At 41.0% G+C, this 21,672-nt stretch overlaps 1 protein-coding gene and 1 pseudogene across 3 annotated transcripts; one reads left to right on the top strand and one right to left on the bottom strand.

Annotated features, from left to right (window-relative positions):
- Positions 1-2,725: 2,725 nt before the first annotated feature.
- ido1 (indoleamine 2,3-dioxygenase 1) lies at positions 2,726-13,885 on the top strand. 2 transcript variants are annotated; one of them, XM_089119294.1, is made up of 10 exons: positions 2,726-2,746; positions 3,680-3,775; positions 4,148-4,267; positions 4,364-4,482; positions 7,484-7,498; positions 7,764-7,863; positions 8,139-8,256; positions 8,333-8,384; positions 9,119-9,267; positions 12,484-13,885. In XM_089119294.1, the coding sequence occupies exons 2-10, from the start codon at positions 3,710-3,712 to the stop codon at positions 12,936-12,938; spliced, it is 1,194 nt and encodes a 397-aa protein (XP_088975420.1). In that variant the 5' UTR covers positions 2,726-2,746; positions 3,680-3,709; the 3' UTR covers positions 12,939-13,885. The 2 variants fall into 2 exon arrangements, with proteins under 2 accessions (XP_088975420.1, XP_039530839.1); XM_039674905.2 differs by lacking the exon at positions 2,726-2,746 and adding an exon at positions 2,753-2,899.
- A 2,300-nt stretch (positions 13,886-16,185) lies between these two features.
- LOC120481155 (P2X purinoceptor 7-like) lies at positions 16,186-17,910 on the bottom strand (annotated as a pseudogene). Its single transcript, XR_005623264.2, has 2 exons — positions 17,045-17,910; positions 16,186-16,738 (listed from the first exon to the last, which is right to left on the bottom strand). The product of XR_005623264.2 is annotated as a P2X purinoceptor 7-like (transcript).
- Positions 17,911-21,672: the final 3,762 nt, after the last annotated feature.

Genomic DNA, 21,672 nt, shown 5'->3' with positions numbered 1-21,672 from the left:
ACACGAGATGTTGCTACACCCCTATCCACAACAATATGTATCAATTTTCAACACTGATAAAAATAAGAAATTGTTCTTGAAAAAATTTTTAGCATTTGCATGATTTCTGGAGGATCATGTGACATTGAAGAGTGGAGTAATGACGCAAACACCACACACACGAGTTTTCAGATCTGGCTCACATTGTGTCCTAACCTGATGAGACCCTCTGCTTGTGCTATTATGTGGAACTCAATGGGCAGATGAAAGCCTACCTGTCAGGAGATGGTCCTCGAGGGACCTTGTATGTGGAGTGAATGCTTCTATTTTGTGGATTCCTCTTCACAGTGAGTGAGGAGGAAGAGGAGTCCCAACCCTGAGCCAGAGGTATGGTTCATCGCGTCCAAATCCCAGTCCGTCCACAAGTATAGACTTTGGCTCTGTCTTGGCCTGGTTCTACCACAGACTCCCAATCCATCGGCTCTGCCATGGTCAGTGGTCCAGCGAGCCACACCATGGATCTCCATATCACAGTAGCCTCTTTCTCTGCCGACATAATCAAAGTTTGAAGGGTTGAACAAGTAGCAGTAGACCACCACGGAGGATTGTGGATCCGTGTGGATTTCCAGTTCCGCCATGTTTCCTGATCATGACCCGTGGTCATGTCCTCCTTGATTTCGCAACTTTACTTCCTGTTCACGACTGTGCATATCTAGTCCCGAAAACGCAAGTGTGCAGACTCAAGTCCCAAAATGTCAGCACCATATCGGGACACTGGCGGCTTCAGTTCTCTCTGATGGAAAAGAGCGGAGGAGCGTCGTGCATCTTTTTTTACAGTCTATGGAAGTAACGCATTAAATGTAACGTGCGCTACAGAGAGCATTGCTATAGGGAGTGAAATAATGTATTGCAAAAGGTAGCACTTCATAGTCAATACCAAATCGTTGTAATGTAATTGAAAAGGTTTAATGACAAAATATGGTTATGGTTACACTTAAAGTAGTTACAAATTAAAAGTATGAAATGATAACAACTTACATAATTAATTGTACCCAGCACATACCCTCACATAAAGGATTATTAGGAACACCATACTAATACTTGACACTTCCTTAATTCTACGTGGCATTGATTCAACAAGGTGCTGAAAGCGTTCTTTAGAAATGTTGGCCCATATTGATAGGATAGCATCTTGCAGTTGATGGAGATTTGTGGGATGCACATCCAGGACACGAAGCTCCCGTTCCACCACATCCCAAAGATGCTCTATTGGGTTGAGATCTGGTGACTGTGGGGGCCATTTTAGTACAGTCAACTCATTGTCATGTTCAAGAAACCAATTTGAAATGATTCGAGCTTTGTGACCTGGTGCATTATCCTGCTGGAAGTAGCCATCAGAGGATGGGGACATGGTGGCTATAAAGGGATGGACATGGTCAGAAACAATGCTCAGGTAGGCCGTGGCATTTAAACGGTGACCAATTGGCACTAAGGGGCCTAAAGTGTGCCAAGAAAACATCCCCCACACCATTACACCACCACCACCAGCCTGCACAGTGGGAACAAGGCATGATGGATCCATGTTCTCATTCTGTTTACGCCAAATTCTGACTCTACCATCTGAATGTCTCAACAGAAATCAGACCAGGCAACATTTTTCCAGTCTTCAACTGTCCAATTTTGGTGAGCTCTTGCAAATTGTAGCCTCTTTTTCCTATTTGTAGTGGAGATGAGTGGTACCCGGTGGGGTCTTCTGCTGTTGTAGCCCATCCGCCTCAAGGTTGTGCGTGTTGTGGCTTCACAAATGCTTTGCTGCATACCTCGGTTGTAACGAGTGGTTATTTCAGTCAAAGTTGCTCTTCTATCAGCTTGAATCAGTCGGCCCATTCTCCTCTGACTTCTCGCATCAACAAGGCATTTTCGCCCACAGGACTGACGCATACTGGATGTTTTTCCCTTTTCACACCATTCTTTGTAAACCCTAGAAATGGTTGTGCGTGAAAATCCCAGTAACTGAGCAACAGTTCCAATCTTCTTTCATCCTTTCCCTGTATATTTGGCCAAAATTCTAATGTGAGACATTCAAACTGACCAATATAAATACAACTTATAATCCCCATGGAACTAAAGGTGTGAAAATAGACCCCCAGAGTACACACTTGATCACTATCTGTGCCTCTGGGAGCTCCAAATGGTCTTTGTGGTAGAAAGAGGAAGTGGAAAATAGTAAAGCAAATGTCTTGCCAATCAAATGTTCATTTCAAATATCTTGGATTATATTCAATCCTACAACATCACATTGATTATCATTCAAGTGAAGGAATAATTAAAAAGTACAATCACTCAAAAGTGAAATGGCAAGATTAGCACTTTTTTGGGCTTCAAATTTTCTACATCCATTCACTCCCATTATCAAGCTTAGAAGAGCCAGGACACCAAACTCTTATTATATTAATCTGAAAGAAGAACGTCATGTACACCTAGGGTGGCTTCAGGGTGAGTTAAATCATGGGCTCATTTTCATTTTTGGGTAAACTAACCCTAAAGTGTAACATAAACTCTCAACCTATAACTTTCTGAATTACATTTTTGTTTTTACTTGAAATGACACAATACAATTACAGAATTACCCTTGTATTACAGGTTATGACAACTGACGTTAAATAGCACCTTATTGGTTTTGAACACATGTATATGATTTCTGAAAAGGGAAGTGGGGAAAGTTCATTGTTAACGGTAGGAGAGAGAGAGAGAGAGCTAGAGCACAGTAAGTAGCATATCTGACACTTGCTAAACAGAGTCAATCACAAGTTTTGTAATAAACATCATGGGCACTGCAGTGAAAAATACAGGGACACTACTGTCTTTGAGAAAGTTTCACATCTCTGAGGATTGTGGGTTTATTCTCCCTGAGCCACTGGTAGGTCATTACACTTTTTATTAGCTGTAACTAATCCTCTTTTTTTTCTTTTTTCTTTTTTTGGATATCGTAACATTGTAGTAAGTATGTACTATTGGTGTCTTTTATGCTGTGTACTATTTAGGGAAATGAACTGACTAAAATATGTACATTTATGACAAGGGAACAATTGATTGTTCTCAGGTACAAAGTCAGTTTGTTTCATTACTTGATATATTTCAAGTGCTGGGAATGTTTTTCACAAACTATTAATTTGCATTTATAATAAGATACAGTTAGTCTGATTACTTGCATATAAAAGCATTAGACTTCGACACTGTTTGCTTTCGGAGTGACCTTTATCTATTTGCTTTAATGGCAAATAGGTTAATATAAAACTTTGCACATTTCAAAGACAGTGCTCTTACAGAAACAAGATCAAATTAGTAAGCTGACTTTAATATTTTATTTTAAGTGCAGATCATTTTTTAGCTGCACGGTCGTTAACTTTGACACGTTTAGTATCTGGGATTATATCTCTGGTGTGAAACATAAAAATCACCTTAAGGTACACCTTTGGACTGCAATCAGCCATATTCACCTCTTTTTGTCTGAGATAAAGCATAAATGCATGGTATATTTTATGGATATATGCAAGTCATAATAATATGATTTGAAGTATGAAATACTTCAAAACACATTTGCATTACAGTAAATGTACGAGAAAATGCATCATAAACATATATTATGTTACATACTGTGTTATGGACATAATCTATACACATCTATACTGTGTTTCAGACAGACCTGCCGGTGTTCTACAAGCCCTGGATGGACATTGCCAGAAATGTGCCAGAACTCATCTCTTCTCATTCTTTGCGCCATAAAATTCATGATGTATGATCTTTCTTACTAAGTACAGAATAGAATTAAAATTAAAAAACATTTGCTTTTCAAGTCATTATTTTGTGCTTTAGAGACCAGATATTAAGTATATAATAGGTCCGTGTACTTTTTCGTTCATTCATTATTCTATTTCGGAATGAAAGATGACATTTAAAAAAGGGTGCAACTTGGAAAAAAAATCAGAAATGGCCGTATTTTGTTTCCCAAATGTATTGTTGTCATCAAATAATAGTATTAGAAAATTGGACGACATTTCCGATCGTTTTTTAATCTGTAATATTTATTTGCATGCAGGGTCTGAAAGTCCTAATAATCCAATGATGATTGTTCTGTGATTGTTTTGTATGCATTACTTCATCTCAGATGCCTCTGTTGGAGACTCATTTGTTGCAGAGCTACCGTGAGCTACGTTTGGCCCATCTGGCTTTGAGCACGATGGCTATGGGTTACGTATGGCAGGAGGGAGAGAGAGAAACAGTAAAAGTACAACAGTGATTTTAAATGCACTTCAGACCACTAATAGGACTGAACCACAGAACGGACCTGTCTGACTATTTCCTGTGTGTCATGAACCTCCAGGTGCTTCCGCAGAATCTGTCCGTGCCGTTCTGTGAGGTGTCTCGAAGACTGGGTCTGCCCCCAATCCTCATCCATGCGGACACAGTCCTTGCCAACTGGAAGAAAACAGACCCAGATGGGTAAACTCACTGATCCATATGTAAAAATAATGTTACCCTGCACTGTTTTAACAAATATTTCGTTTAGGTAACACTTTACTTGAAGGGGTGTGCATAAGACTTACATGACACGTTCATAATCACGACATGACATGTTATGTTTTCATGCATGTTAGTTATGACGTTACAATACATACAATACGTCATGACAACTTGACATCACTAAGACAACACAACCCGTCATAAACATGACATAGCAGATTAATTATCAAACTTAAGAAACTACTTAGCTTTAAGGGTGAACATTACATGTAGTTGGTTTTGACAGGCTGTCATGAGGACATTATAACATTTTAATGACAAATTCAATTTGTACGACTGTAGTTCAGGGCCAAGAAAATATTCATGACAGAGTTATAATGCCAATGTCAAAGCCAACCACATGAAAGTTTAATGTAATGTTAACCCACAAAGCTAAGTTTGATAATTAATCTGCTATGTCATTTTTATGACATATTTATGTTGACTTGATAATGTCAAGTTGTCATTACCAAGACACTGTCAGGTTATGATGTTTTGGTTTATGTCAAATTCTCATCTCAACAATGTCATATTTGCATTCAAAATGTCATTATTGAGCGAATAGTGACAGTTGACCCTTTCACTCCTACCTTGTTTGGTCCGGACTTTCGGACTTTTCAGTTCGGTCCGAATCAAAATTAGAGGTGTGAAACCTCCCCCGGAGCACAACGTAAAGAGACGAAGAAGAGGTAGTCTCGGTCCGGATCAAACTGTAAAAAGGTTTGGTTTGTTTATAGTGTAAAAGCATTTCTGTATGGTTCGGACTTTCAGACTTTTTTACAGGAAGTTCTGGTGGTTCCCAAAAAGACGAAAAAAACAGAAGGTGGCAGGAAAAATGAGCCGTGTAGCACATGGGGAGATGAGGAGACGAGGTTTTTAATTGAAGTATGGTCTGACAACATAATAAGAAGTCAACTTGCAATCTTCTCCTCCTTTCCTGCCGGCGGCGATAAAATTTTCGCACGACGAGGACGTTCATTTGGCGAATTTGAACTAGCATTGTGTATAGTTGGTGCTGCAGGTATTAATTATGCCATAAGTTGCAACGATATGCGTCTGTTCGTTCATATGTTGTCAAAGTTACCCGTCGAATTGTTGAATTGTTCTATAGTGCGCTCGCATTATTGCAGTGTGAAACCAAACCAAAACTTTCTGAAAGTATAAAAATGCATCAAAGCGTGAACTCTGGTTCGGACCTTGGTGTGGACTTTCAGGTGAGAAAACGCCCTTAGTTTGCAGTGTATGTGACCAATAACATTAAAGTGACAGCCCTACGAACGCCCATAAGTGACTCGCAGTACAGAGACTAGAGACACACAGCGACAAAGTCACTGGCGGCGTGAACGGGGCTTGAAGCGTGGTGTTGTGATGCCTCCCCTCATTTGTAGCCTACGTTGATGTTCTCAAGTTTACCACTATGGGTGTGTTTTTTTTAGTAGGACGTTTAACAAATTGGACCCGCGAGAGACTTCCCCCAGTCTCCATGTGCTCTACTTCTATTGGATAGTCGCGTTGCGTTCAAAGGATTAATTTGCATCGGAGAAAGATGGGCATTGGCCAGTTTTTTGACGGGCAGCATTTTTGCAAATGTGGCGCGCCTTTTAGGATGGTTTACGGGCGCGTTAAAGTCGCTTGACACAATAGCAATTTTTCATGTGAACCGTGGCCTCTTACGAACTAAGGCCCAGTTTATACGAGAACGCTCGCGGGTGAAAACGTAAAAATATTTTATCGGATGTGCCTTTCGTTTACACGGCGACGGCGTTTTTGAGGCTTAAAAACGCAAAAAAGTGAAACCACCCTCCAGAGTGGAAATCTTAAAAACGCTCCACCGCCGCGTTCCCGCGTAAACGGTAAAAACACAAAAGTCTGCTTGACAGTGAAGGTTGTACGCAGGCGCGTGGACTTGGTGTTGTTGTAGTGTGCACTCCTAGCCACCTGAAGTGCATACTACATTGAATTTCACACACTTTTGCGTCACCATTTGCACGCGGATTTCCCACACAAAACGCTCGTCTAAACGCAGAATAAACAGTGATGACGCAACGCCACTTTTGCGTTTTCTCTTCAGAATCGTTTCCGTGTAAACATAGCCTAAGCTGCCAGTGTGAAAGCACCCTCAACAAACCCCTAGCCAGTTCAGATATTTAATGTGTTCTTGCTCAAGCAAACCTGGTGAAACTAATGAAGCCCTTGATTGGTTGCATCAGGTGTGCTTGAGACAACTCCTGTTTTGCAGATTTGAGCTGTTGTGAGGGGTTAATAATTTTGAGACTGCAGAAGACATTAAAAGTTGCATTTTCAGTTGAATTTGGGGAAACCACTTGAAAGATTTGTTTTGTTGAGCTATTTAAAAAAAAACAGTTTGATTTGTTCATTGCAAACAGCTGAAAGTCTGAGGTTTGCCAATATATGTAACTGTACATACACTTTTAGGGAAATGTATACTGTGCACTGTGTGGACATTTTCAGTACATTGAATGACCAAGTGTACTACCAAGGGGTCAGTGTTTGGTTTGTTAGCATGAATACTACTGTACTACTGTTGATGTCATAACTACAACAATTGGGCTAAAATAGTCTTTATTTTTGCCCCACCTTTCCACTGACAAAAGTGTCATTATTTTCAGACAGAATACAATAAAGTTGTAATCAATTTCATTACAATAGATATTATATTGTTTCACCATTTGTAGTTAAAACTTTCATCCATGAATCTGACATTGGGTTGTTACTGTGATGGGATTCGGGTTCACTTCTGAGTCGACTTGAAATTAAATTGCAATATCTGAGTGAATGAAAGAAACCTGCTAAATGCTTTTTTTGTAGTAAACAAAACAATATTTACATACAGCGTATATTTAGACAAATCAGCTGTGGCATGTGCATAATAAATTGTACCTTTCTTTTTCATGCACAACTGGACACTGATTGTTCCCAGACCTTTTTCCATGGAGTAAGTATTTGTTGTATTAACAGAAATGTGTGTTAAGTGTTATTAATGTTTAGAGCCAGCAGAGGGAGCCATCTTATTATGTACAGTGTGGAATATGTAAATGTCCTCTGTGTATTCAGATTTCCCTTATAATACATTTACGTCGAGAATTAGACACCACCATGTGATAAGATAACGTAAAAAAGACAACGAATAAAATCTTTACAATACTTTGATTCAGTTTATGGCTAGTGCTGTTCTGATGGACTGTTCTTGTGTCCTGTAGGAACCTGGAGTTGTTGTTGACTTTGCCTGGAGGGGAAAGTGTAAGAGGGTTTTTTCTGGTCACACTTCTGGTGGAGCTGGCGGCTGTTCCTGGCCTGAAGGTCTGACACTCTTACATATGCCACAGAGCACTGAGATAAAGAAGCCATGAAAGTAAATCATTCATGTTGATACACTATTTGTTGAATAACCTTGGAGTGTAAATACCATGGTATGTGATTGTGAACTTTGGAAACAATTTTCACTCAGAAATTGCTATTGCTAAAAAAGTATTCTCTTGTAAAACTTACTCCAATCATCATTGCTGTATTTACAAATTGTAAAAATCATGGCATGCATTACTGTACCATTGTAATGCTGCTTCTTTTTTTTACAGTCTATCCTTGATGTCATCAACGGTGTCCATTATAATGATGTTGCTATGGTCACCAAAGCTCTGGATGTTGTCAGCCAGGCCATAGACAGCATGAAACATGCTCTTAAACTAATGCATGGTAATACTTTTGAAGGTGATGAATGACTTCTATGCCTTCATTCAAGTGGTTGTAATACTTATTGTGACCATTTCAGAATATGTAGATCCCTCCATATTCTACGGAATTATGAGGATCTTTCTGTCTGGGTAAGTCACACTGTTGGTATCAAAGCTCTTTATTTATGTATTTATTTATTTATTTTCTAAAATCTACGAAACTTTACTCTCCTTACAGGGATAGTTCACTTTGAAATTAATGTTTGGTATGTTTTAGCTTACCTCAAGGGCATCCAAGATGTAGGTGTCTTTGTTTCCACAGTATTTTCAATTATGATATTTTTAGGTCAAACCGTTCTTGTCTGTCTGTCATATAATGCAGGTCTATGGTCACCACCTCAAAGAGCATGCAACATGCATTAAACATGATTTAATGACTTGTAAATGTAAGTACACATTGATGGCCCAAGACACGAAACGAGCGGTTTGTGTGAGAAAACAGTATTTTTATCGTTTTTACCTTTCACAAGCCACAGCCACAAAGCGCCCACGCCCTCAGATCATTTGGACGTGGCTGTGGTTACAAGAGGTAAAAACGATATAAATACTGTTCGTTTTCTCACACAAACCGCTCGTTTCGTGTCATAGGCCATCATTGTATACTTACATTTACATTTAATTTGGACTTCTCTGTGCATGCTCTTTGAGGTGGTGACCATAGACCTGCATTATATGACTGACAGAGAACAACAGTTTGACCCCAAAATATCAAAATTGAAAATATTGCGGAAACAAAGACACCTACATCTTTGATGCCCTTGAGGAAAGCTAAAACATAACAAAATTAATTTCAAAGTGAACTATCCCTTTAATGTGGGTTTTAGATGGAAAGATAACCCATCAATGCCAGAAGGTCTCGTGTATGAGGGAGTTCAAGAAAAGCCGATGGAGTTTTCGGGAGGCAGTGCAGCACAGAGTAGTATTTTACACTGCTTTGATGAACTGCTGGGAGTCCAACATGAAGGCAGCAGTGGTAAGAGAATCATCAGTTATTCCACTCACGGTTAATAATAATAATATTCATATTGTAGTCAATTATTCAAAGGTGACTGTAAAGACAATAAAGAATCCATTCATTAAAGATGAATGAATGGATGAAGATTAAAGAATTCATTAAAGAATTTTTTTAGCATGGTTTTCACAAAAATATTAAAGTCCCCGTGAACCGGACGTTGCAAACGACTTTTCTCCAGTGTTGTGACGTATTTCGGAGAGAAACGGAATAAAATGAGGCAAAATAGTGGGCGTGGCTTTTTTTTCTAACTAGCACCTGATTGGATCTAGAAAAATGGGTGTTTCATTCTGAACTGGAGGATGACGCAAGTTTACACACGCTGTCAATCAATGCTCGGTCGGCGCTCACAAACACACAGCAGCTGTCAGTTGGAGGGGCGTGGTTATGGATGTTAAGGAGACACCCAAACCGTAAAGCCTACATCATCGGGCAAGGTCCTCCAATGCAGAGGGGAGGGGCATTTTCAAAATTTGATTAAAGATTGCGAAGCCAAAATTTTTTTGTGTGTGGATTGACTTACATGTATGAATTGTTCACCACAAAACGATCAATTTAGGCAAACAAAGTAAGTATGGTCAATTTTGATTTCATAGGGACTTTAAGCAACACAACTGTTTTCATTATTGATGATAATAATAAATGTTTCTCGAGCAGCAAATCACCATACTACAATGATTTATGGAGTAATGATGCTGAAAATGTAAAGTATATTAAAAATAGGAAAAAAAGTTTCCAATTTGACAATTTTACTGTTTTTTTGTTCAATTAAAGAGACACTCGACCCATTTGCATTAAGATTTCCATTGTTAGAAATCCAGTGCAACACTCTCCCACTTTCCCCTTTCGCTATTTACCTTTTACACTTCCTCCTACAATTATGCAAAAAACGTCATTTTACGTCATTGTAGGAGGAAGTGTAAGAAGGGGATTTCAAGCACTAGATCCCACCCTTTCAAACCCGCCAGTAGCGGAGTGGCAATCGGGAGAGTCGGGAGTTTTCCCGGTGGGCCGGTAGTGTTTCGAGGCCGCGAGGGCCGGCCCGGTCTGATAAAATGTATTTATTGGAAGTTTGCCATGGCCCAAGCTAAGGGAAGAAAACATTATTTTTTATTTTTTTTTTACATTTTCTATAACGGAGCATATATTTGCACTAAGTGCCTGTCTTTACAGCAAAACGACACCCGTCTTGAAACAACCTCAGTGGCGTAGGTCGTAGGGCGTGAAGTAGGCTACTTGAAAGCAGCTTTTTGATGCGCTGAACGCGAGTTCGAATCCGCCTTGCCGAACTCTCTCTTCTCCTTTTTTCCCAACACAGATATGTAAAACCTAACATTAAGGTCTCTAGCGTTATATTTTGCCAACGAACTAAAATTGAAACCATGAATATATATGGCGTTGCGCCATTATAATAACTGACATATAGCATCCAGTTTGTGCTGCGTGATTACTTTGCTCACGCGATCATCATGGTCAGGCTGCTGGTGTTTTCTCCTAAATAAAAGCTCAAGGGTTTATTTCTTGCAAGTGAAGAAATTAGGACAAAAGTATTTTAATTTTCCTATATTATAGTGTAATGTAGGTTAAAATATACTTTTGAAATACTCATTTTCATTTACATAGTACATTTATAGGCTATAAATGGATTTTACAGTACGTCATAGGAATAATTATAAATCATTATTACATTATTATAATAATTGTTTGGCATCCTAAAACACCACTGATAATGTAATGCAGACTGAGACTCTCATAACTAAAAAGATGTTTGAGCCCTCTTTATTGTCCTGGTACAAATTAATGTTTTTTCTTTGTTCAACGAGCAGTTCATGGGTTGAAGCTCTTAATTTCGATCTCTCATAGAGCACGAGATTGATACATTTAACCTTAAAATGTCCAAAATTTTCTTGCGGGGGAGCATGCCCCCGAACCCCCCTAGAGGCACAGAGTCCTCCCAACATAGTTTTAGAAATTACTATGGGAAAGAACGACCATTTATGAACTTTACTCCAGCATACTAGTACAACAAAGTTCCTTTTAAATCAATAAAACTGTAAATGCTATCGGCTATTAAAATCGTGCCGGCGATGAGGGCCGGTGGTCTACGAAATTTCCCGGTAGATTTTTTGGTCGCACTCCGCCCCTGAATGCGCTAACAGACCTATCACAGATCAGTGCCAGTGCGTTTGAGTTCACCGGCAGAAAAATGTTGAAATTATGGACGAAGGTACTGAATACCCAGACGGATGCATTATGGATAGGGTTGGGTACCAAAACGCGGTACCAATAGGGAACCGGTCCCGACGTAAACGGTAATAACCAGACCGAATAAGAATGAAAATTTTCTCACACACTCACACAAGTCTCTCGCTCTTTCCCTCTCCCTTGTGCGCATACGGTTTGGAGCACAGTCTGATCTGTCTCGTACACGCTCTCTTGCTGACTCGCTCTAGATTCCGGAGATTTTAACTAATTTGCGGCTTTAGCGAGCTGTTTTCAATATGCGGGAGACTCTCGGAACGTCTGATAGCGAGGGCATTAATGAAGATGCCGAAGACAAAACACTCCGAGGTTTGGCTGCATTTCATGTGTAAAATTAATGCGTCAGAGTAAGTGTGCCGATTGTCTGAAGCCCAAATAGAATCACGCCAATCTTTGGCTGATGGCGCGGTCGCCGCCGTGACGCTCTTACGTCGTCATATTATATTAGCGCGCATTATCTGATTTCATTGTGCGAAATGATTTCCAGGCGGTAACGTAGAGTGGAGCTCAACTCTAGTCTACATTGATGGGCGGAGCAGTGGGAGTGGCCTGCGGAGCTGAGCATTGCAATGCACTATAGGGATTGTTGTCTACAATCCACAAGCACTAAAAAGTCATTTTCTGCCTTTTATCCGCCAATAAGGACCCAAATTAGAAATTTATGATATTATTCTACTACATATATGACCCACTATCAATACATAATTATGTCTCCACCGATGGAATTACCCTATAAACAATCAATGTCAAATAAATTCAACAATCTTACAACCCAAACATTTTGAACGCTTATATAAATAGGCCTATATAAAATGCAAGGGAACTTTATTAATAAATGTCAGATTCAATTTATTGAACACTTTTTTGCATGTGTATTGAAAATGTAGTTTTGCTCTGTCTATCCTCTTCAAACAGGGGCCTTCCTGAGAAGAATGAGGGACTACATGCCGCCCGCCCATAAGCTTTTCATTGAAGACATCTCTAGTCGCCCGTCCCTGCGCGACTTTGTGCTCCAGCAAGCGGATGAGCACCTAACGCACACATTTGAACAATGTGTGGCCCGGTTGGTGGAATTTAGGAATTGCCACATCAACATTGTCACCCGTTACATCACTATACCGGCGTCCCGTGCCAGACAGCTCCGTGAAAACAAGCAGGGTTTGGTCAAGGAGCTAGACGCAATCAGGAAAGCGCCAACAGCGCTGGAGGAAAGAGGTACTGGAGGCTCAGGGATTATGGTCTTTCTGAAGACTGTGCGTGATGAAACTAAAGACATCCACATCTCACAGTCTACTAATGGGAACCAAGTCTTGCCAAATGCACCGATGACAGCGATACAGAAGGCTGCATCTGAGCTCAAAATAGAATGAAAATAGCAACAAAGTATCTTTGAATGGTGATTTGGCCACCAGGCTCATTGGAATAAATCACGCCTGTGTAAAATGTGATTTACAATTCTTTTTGCATGTTTCATGACACTTTCAAAATGTTAAATGTACAGTGAGTGGCACAAAAACATGATGAGGTCTATTAGCAACAGATGAACACGAATCTGGCCATGTTTACACTGATTTATGGTGGCAGTTTGGAAATGAAATGTCCGGTTAGTGACGCTAAAAGCACGTTAAGTTTTATTATCCGCAACAGATGAACATGAATCTGGCAGTGTTTTATTAAAGGTGCAGTAAGCAATTTCTAAGAAATGCTGTTGAAAGAAGATCAGCATATGTTATTTTAAAGCTGTTTATAATTATTTTGTCATCTTTGCTTTATTTTTCATGAAGCATTAATTTGAGTCGCTCTATGATAAATTGATGTCCACTCTTGCATTACGTGTTCATGCATTTTGGGGGAGTAGATATGGGGGGAGGGGTGTGTTTGTTTGGGTTCATGTCAAATATCAACAGTGTTTCTCAGAAATCGCTTACTGCACCTTTAATACTGGTTTTGAAGTTCTCGTGTTCATGCTAAACATGCATCAGTTAGCGATTGCTGTGGTTTACCGCCCTCCAAAACCAAATAAGGATTTTCTAAATGAGTTTGCAAATTTTTTAGGAGATATTGTTGTTCAGTATGATCGCATTTTGATTGCGGGGGAGTCGTTTGATTTTATGCAGGTGGTAAATGCATAGGGTAAATGGTCCTACCCATAAACATGGCCACACACTAGATCTTGTGCTGTTGCATGGTATTTCGATCTGTGAACTCGAAATCCTTGATTTGAGTTTTTCTGATCATATGCCTGTTACATTCACTTGCTCCTTTCCAAATTAAATAAATAAAACTCAGAAGGATTCACGGCAGATTCGTACTTTTAGCCAGTCTTCTTGTGATTCTTTTACTTCTCTTTTTAATGAGACCTGCCAAATGTATGGTATTGATTCACTTTCAAACCTGCTTAATGTTGATGAGCATCTTATGTTATTCAATTCCATTTGTAATGATATAATGAACTCTGTGGCTCCACTGAGAAAAAAAACGGCAAAAGCCTAAAGCCGAACCTTGGGTAACTAGCACCACACTTGAACTTATCTTAAATTCGGTTATGAATCCTGTGAGTGCTGTGTTTAAATGCATCAACTGCAGTATGTGATAGCTTTTTTTTGTAAGTGAAAGTTTTTCACAGATAAAATTGTTGATATTAGACAAAATATTGACCCTTCAAACTATGAGTCATCTATGCTCTCTCCCTATGTCTCATCTTTTGAATTTCAGACAGTAACTTTAAATTCACTTACAGATATTATTAAAGGGGTCATGAACTGGCTTTTAAAATGTTATTATATTGTTGTCTGAGGTCAACTTAAGACGTTCGCTTGGTTTTTGCATTCAAAAACATCAAAATTAATAAGTAATAGGCTATTTTGTACCCAAGTTGTGAGCCTTCCGGAAAAACGGTCGGTTTTTATGGGCGTGTCGCACTGAAGACTTGGAAATAAACGCCCACTGCTGTGAGTGGATAACAGTTTTGCATATTATAATGAGTTTCACTCACCCGTCGGTGTGGGGGAAAACGTCCAATGTTGTAAAATGGCAACCGGAATGATTCGCCCATACATGTCCGAACCAGAGTCCGTGTGTTGCACAATTCCTGTCAGATCCAATATAGACGGCACAGCACCGTTCTTTACTCTTAATCGGTCTGCAAATCCAGTCTTGTTTACAAAACAATCCTCAGTGAAATGAAGCGAACAGGCGACGATGTTTTACCCTCATCAGCTGGAACGTCATTAAAAATAAAGTTTATCCATGAAGTCCTATTGGAATCCACAGGAAGCTTATGCAGCGACTGTCTTCTTCCACAACCAGGCACTGCAAAATATTCTGTATTTCTCGGTAGAACGATCCGGTTTGTCATCACGAGGTAGGCATGTATGTTTGGCTACTTAGCTATGCGTGTAATGCGCGAATCGGTGGGCGGGGCTAAACCGGCCGTGTTGAAGTAGGTGTTGATCTTCTTCTGCGGGGGTGGTGTTTTAACCCATTCGACGTCATAGTTTCCCACTTTTCAAAACGAGACGTTTTCAGAGGCTGGTGTAAATAAAAGCTTTTATTGGACTAACAAGGACGTTTTCAGTTCTGAAACTTACAGGATATTCTTATAATATGATAACCCGATTAGATATCAAAAGCTCAAAGAAAATTTGATTTCTCAGTTCATCACCCCTAAACTAAAACCTACTACATGTCTGCATGACATTATTCCAACACATTTTTTTGCTGCCGATTTTTGATGTTTTTGGACATCTATTTTAGGTATAACAAATAAGTCCCTTCTCACAGGTGTTGTTCCTAAATACCTTAAACATGCAACTGTAAAACCTCTACTTAAAAAAACCCAATCTCGACCCAAACATACTTTCCAATTATAGACCGATTTCAAATCTGTCCTTCATTTCAAAAATCTTAGAGAAAGTTATTTTGGAACAACTACAGAGTCATTTGGAGTTAAATAGTGTTTTTGAAAAATTTCAATCTGGGTTTAGAAAATATCACAGTACTGAGTCCGCTTTATTAAAAGTTTTTAATGATATTTTATTGTCTGTTGACTCAGGGGATTCAGTGATTCTCCTACTATTCGATCTAAGTGCTGCCTTTGATACTGTGTGTGGACCACAAAATTCTAATCTCACGGCTTGAGCAATGTGTGGGGATTGAATGAAGGCAGCAAGTCTCCGTTTCATCTTTTGAATTTCAGACAGTAATTCACTTACAGATATTATTAAAGGGGTCATGAACTGGCTTTTAAAATTGTATTATATTGTTGTCTGAGGTCAACTTAAGACGTTCGCTTGGTTTTTGCATTCAAACTGATTCTGAATTGTGTACATTTAATTGCACTTGTCTTTCACAGGATCTACCTTCCATTCTATTACCAACTTGGAGACAGATTGAGATTGAGTTGTTTTACTGATATTTCAGTTGTAAATACATGATCAAAAATCATTCTACTTATAAATAAATATATGTTTGTGTTTTCAAACAAATTTCATTTGAAGTTTTTTGTGTATCATTCATTTTGCACATAATTTTGAAATGTTTCTCTATCCCTATTTTAGAAAAAAATACATTACAAAGTAAATTAACAAATATTTTATTCTTTATAACAAAGTGTGAAGTAAACAGAACTTCAAAGAATACAACATGTATAAATCGATATTACTATTTACAAAACTTTTTCAGATCCCTGGAATGTAGCCAGTGTATTGTGCCTGAGGGTCTGGGAATTTTTCCCTAATCCTGTAAACACAGCAGCTTGGAATGACTCTCCTGTTCCCCTGTCCTAATGAGCCATGCTGCCAGAAAATAAAGTGTCTATAAGCTGTATTCTCGGTTGTCATCACCAGGCTCCCTTACATTTCCGAAAGCAGTGAGATCCTCCCGGTACTGTCTATGTATCCGAAGATATCCCTCATCCAGGCAGTATTGTGTAAAATGTGGAAGGAGGCTCACGCAGTGTGCAGGGTCCTGTCCACAGCATTTCCGCTCCCTGTCGGTCGGCATGTCTCTGCAGTGGCTACCATGGTACCCCTGGAACCTCCGCAGATGTAGGGGCACCATGTCTTTGCTGATGCTCGATCAATAAATCAAAGACCAGACCCGGCTGCCTCTCCAACAATCTACCTGCGAGGCGTATGTGATCCTCAAGGCTCATGTTCTGCAGAAGTCTCTGAAGAAATGAAAGGAAATATGATTCTAAGATAAGATCTAGTCCATTAGATATACATGTAGGTATAACATACATCATGTTTTGCAGTATATTGCACTTGAGGCATTGCAGGGATCTCATGTATAAGTGTTTAAAAAAAAATATGTGTGTGCAAAAGAAAATATTGCTCTCTGTAAGATTTTCTATAGCTTTCTTTTTTTTTTATATAAATTATCAATTAGCTAAAGTTATGATTTTGCTATGTGGATAAGATTGTACAGAGAATTAAAATTAATTTATACAGCTAGACACATAAATTGTACAAACCTCTGTCGTTTCTCTTCGCTGCCTTTGAAAACTTTCAATTCTACTTTGATCGTCTCTTGTAGTTGCCGGGTATCTTTGTCGTCGTTGTGTTGACTCTCGCGCTCCTCGTCGTCCATCTCCTCACCTAACGTTAGATCCCACTGAACCACTGCCTCTCTGTCCTCTCTCTCTACCTCTTCCTCTCCCTACTGCTGAATCATCCGATGATGATATCTAACAATCACGTAATTCAGAAAATATAACGAATAAAGGCGGCATTACTACTAATTACAACAGTTCATGTTTTTCAGTGTCAGCAACTCATACTGTAACATTCGTTTGTTCGTTGTGTCAAGTTGCTGTTTTTTTTAAGTTACAAACCTGTTCACCCGGAGAAAAACTCGATGAATCTATCTATCTATCTATCTATCTATCTATCTATCTATCTATCTATCTATCTATCTATCTATCCATCTATCTATCTATCTATCTATCTATCTATCTATCTATCTATCTATCTATCTATCTATCTATGCCCACCACCACCACCCCCTTCACTATGAAGGACTTATCTATCTATCTATCTATCTATCTATCTATCTATCTATCTATCTATCTATCTATCTATCTATCTATCTATCTATCTATCTATCTATCTATCTATGCCCACCACCACCCCCTTCACTAAGAAGGACTCTATCTATCTATCTATCTATCTATCTATCTATCTATCTATCTATCTATCTATCTATCTATCTATCTATCTATCTATCTATCTATGCCCAACACCACCCCCTTCACTAAGAAGGACTCTATCTATCTATCTATCTATCTATCTATCTATCTATCTATGCCCACCACCACCCCCTTCACTAAGAAGGACTCTATCTTTCCCTCCTCCTCCACCTCTCTCTTGCCCTCATCCTCCTCCTCCTCTTTCTTTCCCTCCTCCTCCTCTCCCTCCTCCTCCTCTTTCTTTTCATCCTCCTCCTCCTCCTCTTTCTTTCCCTCCTCCTCCTCCTTCCTCCTCTCTCTTGCTCTCTTGTCATCTATCTATCTATCTATCTATCTATCTATCTATCTATCTATCTATCTATCTATCTATCTATCTATCTATCTATCTATCTATGCCCACCACCACCCCCTTCACTAAGAAGGACTATCTATCTATCTATCTATCTATCTATCTATCTATCTATCTATCTATCTATCTATCTATGCCCACCACCACCCCCTTCACTAAGAAGGACTCTATCTATCTATCTATCTATCTATCTATCTATCTATCTATCTATCATCTATCTATCTATCTATCTATCTATCTATCTATGCCCACCACCACCCCCTTCACTAAGGACTCTATCTATCTATCTATCTATCTATCTATCTATCTATCTAACTATCTATCTATCTATCTATCTATCTATCTATCTATCTATCTATCTATCTATCTATGCCCACCACCACCCCCTTCACTAAGAAGGACTCTATCTATCTATCTATCTATCTATCTATCTATCTATCTATCTATCTATCTATCTATCTATCTATCTATCTATCTATGCCCACCACCACCCCCTTCACTAAGAAGGACTCTATCTTTCCCTCCTCCTCCTCCTCCTTCTTTCCCTCCTCCTCCACCTCTCTCTTGCCCTCATCCTCCTCCTCCTCTTTCTTTCCCTCCTCCTCCTTCTTTTCCTCCTCCTCCTTCTTTTCCTCCTCCTCCTCCTCCTCTTTTTTCCCTCCTCCTCCTCCTCTTTCTTGCCCTCCTCCTCCTCTTTCTTGTTTCCCTCCTCCTCCTCCTTGTTTCCCTCCTCCTCCTCCTCCTCCTCCTCCTTCTTTCCCTCCTCCTCCTCCTCCTCCTCCTCCTCCTCTTTTTTACCCTCCTCCGCTTCCTCGTCCTCCTCCACCTCTCTCTTTTGCCCTCATATTCCTCCTCTTTCTTTCCCTCATCCTCCTCCTCCTCCTCTTTCTTTCCCTCCTCCTCCTTCTTTCCCTCCTCCTCTTTCTTTCCCTCATCCTCCTCCTCCTCCTTCTTTCCCTCCTCCTCCTCCTTTCCCTCCTCCTCCTCCTTCTTTCCCTCCTCCTCCTTATTCTCCTCCTCCTTCTTTCCCTCCTCCTCCTCCTCCACCTCTCTCTTTTGCCCTCCTCATCCTTCTTCTTCCTCTTTCTTACCCTCCTCCTCCTTCTTTCCCTCCTCCTCCTCCTCCTCTTTCTTGCCCTCCTCCTCCTCCTCCTCCACCTCTCTCTTTTGCCTGCATACTCCTCCTCCGTCTTTCCCTCCTCCTCCTCCTCTGTCTTTCCCTCCTCCTCCTCCTCCTCTGTCTTTCCCTCCTCCTCCTCCTCCTCTGTCTTTCCCTCCTCCTCCTCCTCTTTCTCCTCTGTCTTTCCCTCCTCCTCCTCTGTCTTTCCCTCCTCCTCCTCCTCCTCTGTCTTTCCCCCTCCTCCTCCTCCTCTTCCTCCTCTGTCTTTCCCTCCTCCTCCTCCTCCTCCTTCTGCTTCTTCTTCTTTCCCTCCTCCTCCTCCTTCTTTCCCTCCTCCTCCTCTTCCTCCTCCTCTTCCTCCTCCTCCTTCTTTCCCTCCTCCTCCTTTCCCTCCTCCTCCTTTCCCTCCTCCTCCTCCTCCACCTCTCTCTTTTGCCCTCCTCCTCCTCCTCCTCCACCTCTCTCTTTTGCCCTCCTCCTCCTCCTCCACCTCTCTCTTTTGCCCTCCTCCTCCTTCTTGCCCTCCTCCTCCTCCACCTCTCTCTTTTGCCCTCCTCATCCTTCTTCTTCCTCTTTCTTACCCTCCTCCTCCTTCTTCTTTCCCTCCTCCTCCTCTTTCTTGCCCTCCTCCTCCTCCTCCTCCACCTCTTTCTTTTGCCTGCATACTCCTCCTCTTTCTTTCCCTCCTCCTCCTTCTTGCCCTCCTCCTCTCTCTTGTTTCCCTCCTCCTCTTTCTCTCCTCCTCCTCCTCTGTCTTTCCCTCCTCCTCCTCTGTCTTTCCCTCCTCCTCCTCTGTCTTTCCCTCCTCCTCCTCCTCTGTCTTTCCCTCCTCCTCCTCCTCTGTCTTTCCCTCCTCCTCCTCCTCCTCTTTCTCTCCTCCTCCTCCTCCTCCTCTTTCTTTTCCTCCTCCTCCTCTTTCTCTCCTCCTCCTCCTCCTCCTCTTTCTTTTCCTCCTCCTCCTCTTTCTTTCCCTCCTCCTCCTCCTTCCTCCTCTTTCTTGCTCTCTTGTCATCTATCTATCTATCTATCTATCTATCTATCTATCTATCTATCTATCTATCTATCTATCTATCTATCTATGCCCACCACCACCCCCTTCACTAAGAAGGACTTATCTATCTATCTATCTATCTATCTATCTATCTATCTATCTATCTATCTATCTATGCCCACCACCACCCCCTTCACTAAGAAGGACTCTATCTATCTATCTGTCTGTCTATCTGTCTGTCTATCTATCTATCTATCTATCTATCTATCTATCTATCTATCTATCTATCTATCTATCTATCTATCTATCTATCTATGCCCACCACCACCCCCTTCACTAAGAAGGACTCTATCTATCTATCTATCTATCTATCTATCTATCTATCTATCTATCTATCTATCTATCTATCTATCTATCTATCTATCTATCTATCTATCTATGCCCACCACCACCCCCTTCACTAAGAAGGACTCTATCTATCTATCTATCTATCTATCTATCTATCTATCTATCTATCTATCTATCTATCTATCTATCTATCTATGCCCACCACCACCCCCTTCACTAAGGACTCTATCTTTCCCTCCTCCTCCTCCTCTTTCTTTCCTTCCTCCTCCTCTTTCTTTCCCTCCTCCTCCTCCTCCTCTGTCTTTCCCTCCTCCTCCTCCTCCTTCTCTGTCTTTCCCTCCTCCTCCTCCTCCTCCTCTGTCTTTCCCTCCTCCTCCTCCTCCTCTTCTGTCTTTCCCCCTCCTCCTCTTCCTCCTCCTCTGTCTTTCCCTCCTCCTCCTCCTCTTCTGTCTTTCCCCCTCCTCCTCTTCCTCCTCCTCTGTCTTTCCCTCCTCCTCCTCTGTCTTTCCCTCCTCCTCTTCTGTCTTTCCCCATCCTCCTCTTCCTCCTCCTCTTCCTCCTCCTCCTTCTTTCCCTCCTCCTCCTCCTTTCCCTCCTCCTCCTTTCCCTCCTCCTCCTCCTCCTCCACCTCTCTCTTTTGCCCTCCTCCTCCTCCTCCTCCACCTCTCTCTTTTGCCCTCCTCCTCCTCCTCCACCTCTCTCTTTTGCCTGCATACTCCTCCTCCGTCTTTCCCTCCTCCTCCTCCTCTGTCTTTCCCTCCTCCTCCTCCTCCTCCTCTGTCTTTCCCTCCTCCTCCTCCTCCTCTGTCTTTCCCTCCTCCTCCTCTGTCTTTCCCTCCTCCTCCTCCTCTTTCTCTCCTCCTCCTCCTCCTCTTTCTTTTCCTCCTCCTCCGTCTTTCCCTCCTCCTCCTTCTCTCCTCCTCCTCCTCCTTTCCTACCTCCTCCTCCTCCTCCTTTTCCTCCTCGTCCTCCTCGTCCTCCACCTCCTCCTCCTCCTTTCCCTCCTCCTCCTCTCTCTTTTGCCCTCCTCCTCCTCGCCCTCCTCCTCCTCCTCCTCCTCCTCCACCTCTCTCTTTTGCACTCCTCATCCTTCTTCTTCCTCTTTC

Source organism: Pimephales promelas, chromosome 14, assembly GCF_988280905.1.
Source record: "Pimephales promelas chromosome 14, fPimPro1.hap1.1, whole genome shotgun sequence".
Lineage (NCBI taxonomy): Eukaryota > Metazoa > Chordata > Actinopteri > Cypriniformes > Leuciscidae > Pimephales > Pimephales promelas.
This window is presented reverse-complemented; position numbering and strand designations above follow the sequence as displayed.

Bases quoted from the DNA above. Each gene is read 5' to 3' on its own strand.
- ido1 (XM_039674905.2), top strand. From the start codon at position 2,807: ATGGGCACTGCAGTGAAAAATACAGGGACACTACTGTCTTTGAGAAAG. The intron at 3,776-4,147 runs GTATGATCTTTC...ACTTCATCTCAG, and splicing joins TGCGCCATAAAATTCATGAT to ATGCCTCTGTTGGAGACTCA. The intron at 8,385-9,118 runs GTAAGTCACACT...TGTGGGTTTTAG, and splicing joins ATGAGGATCTTTCTGTCTGG to ATGGAAAGATAACCCATCAA.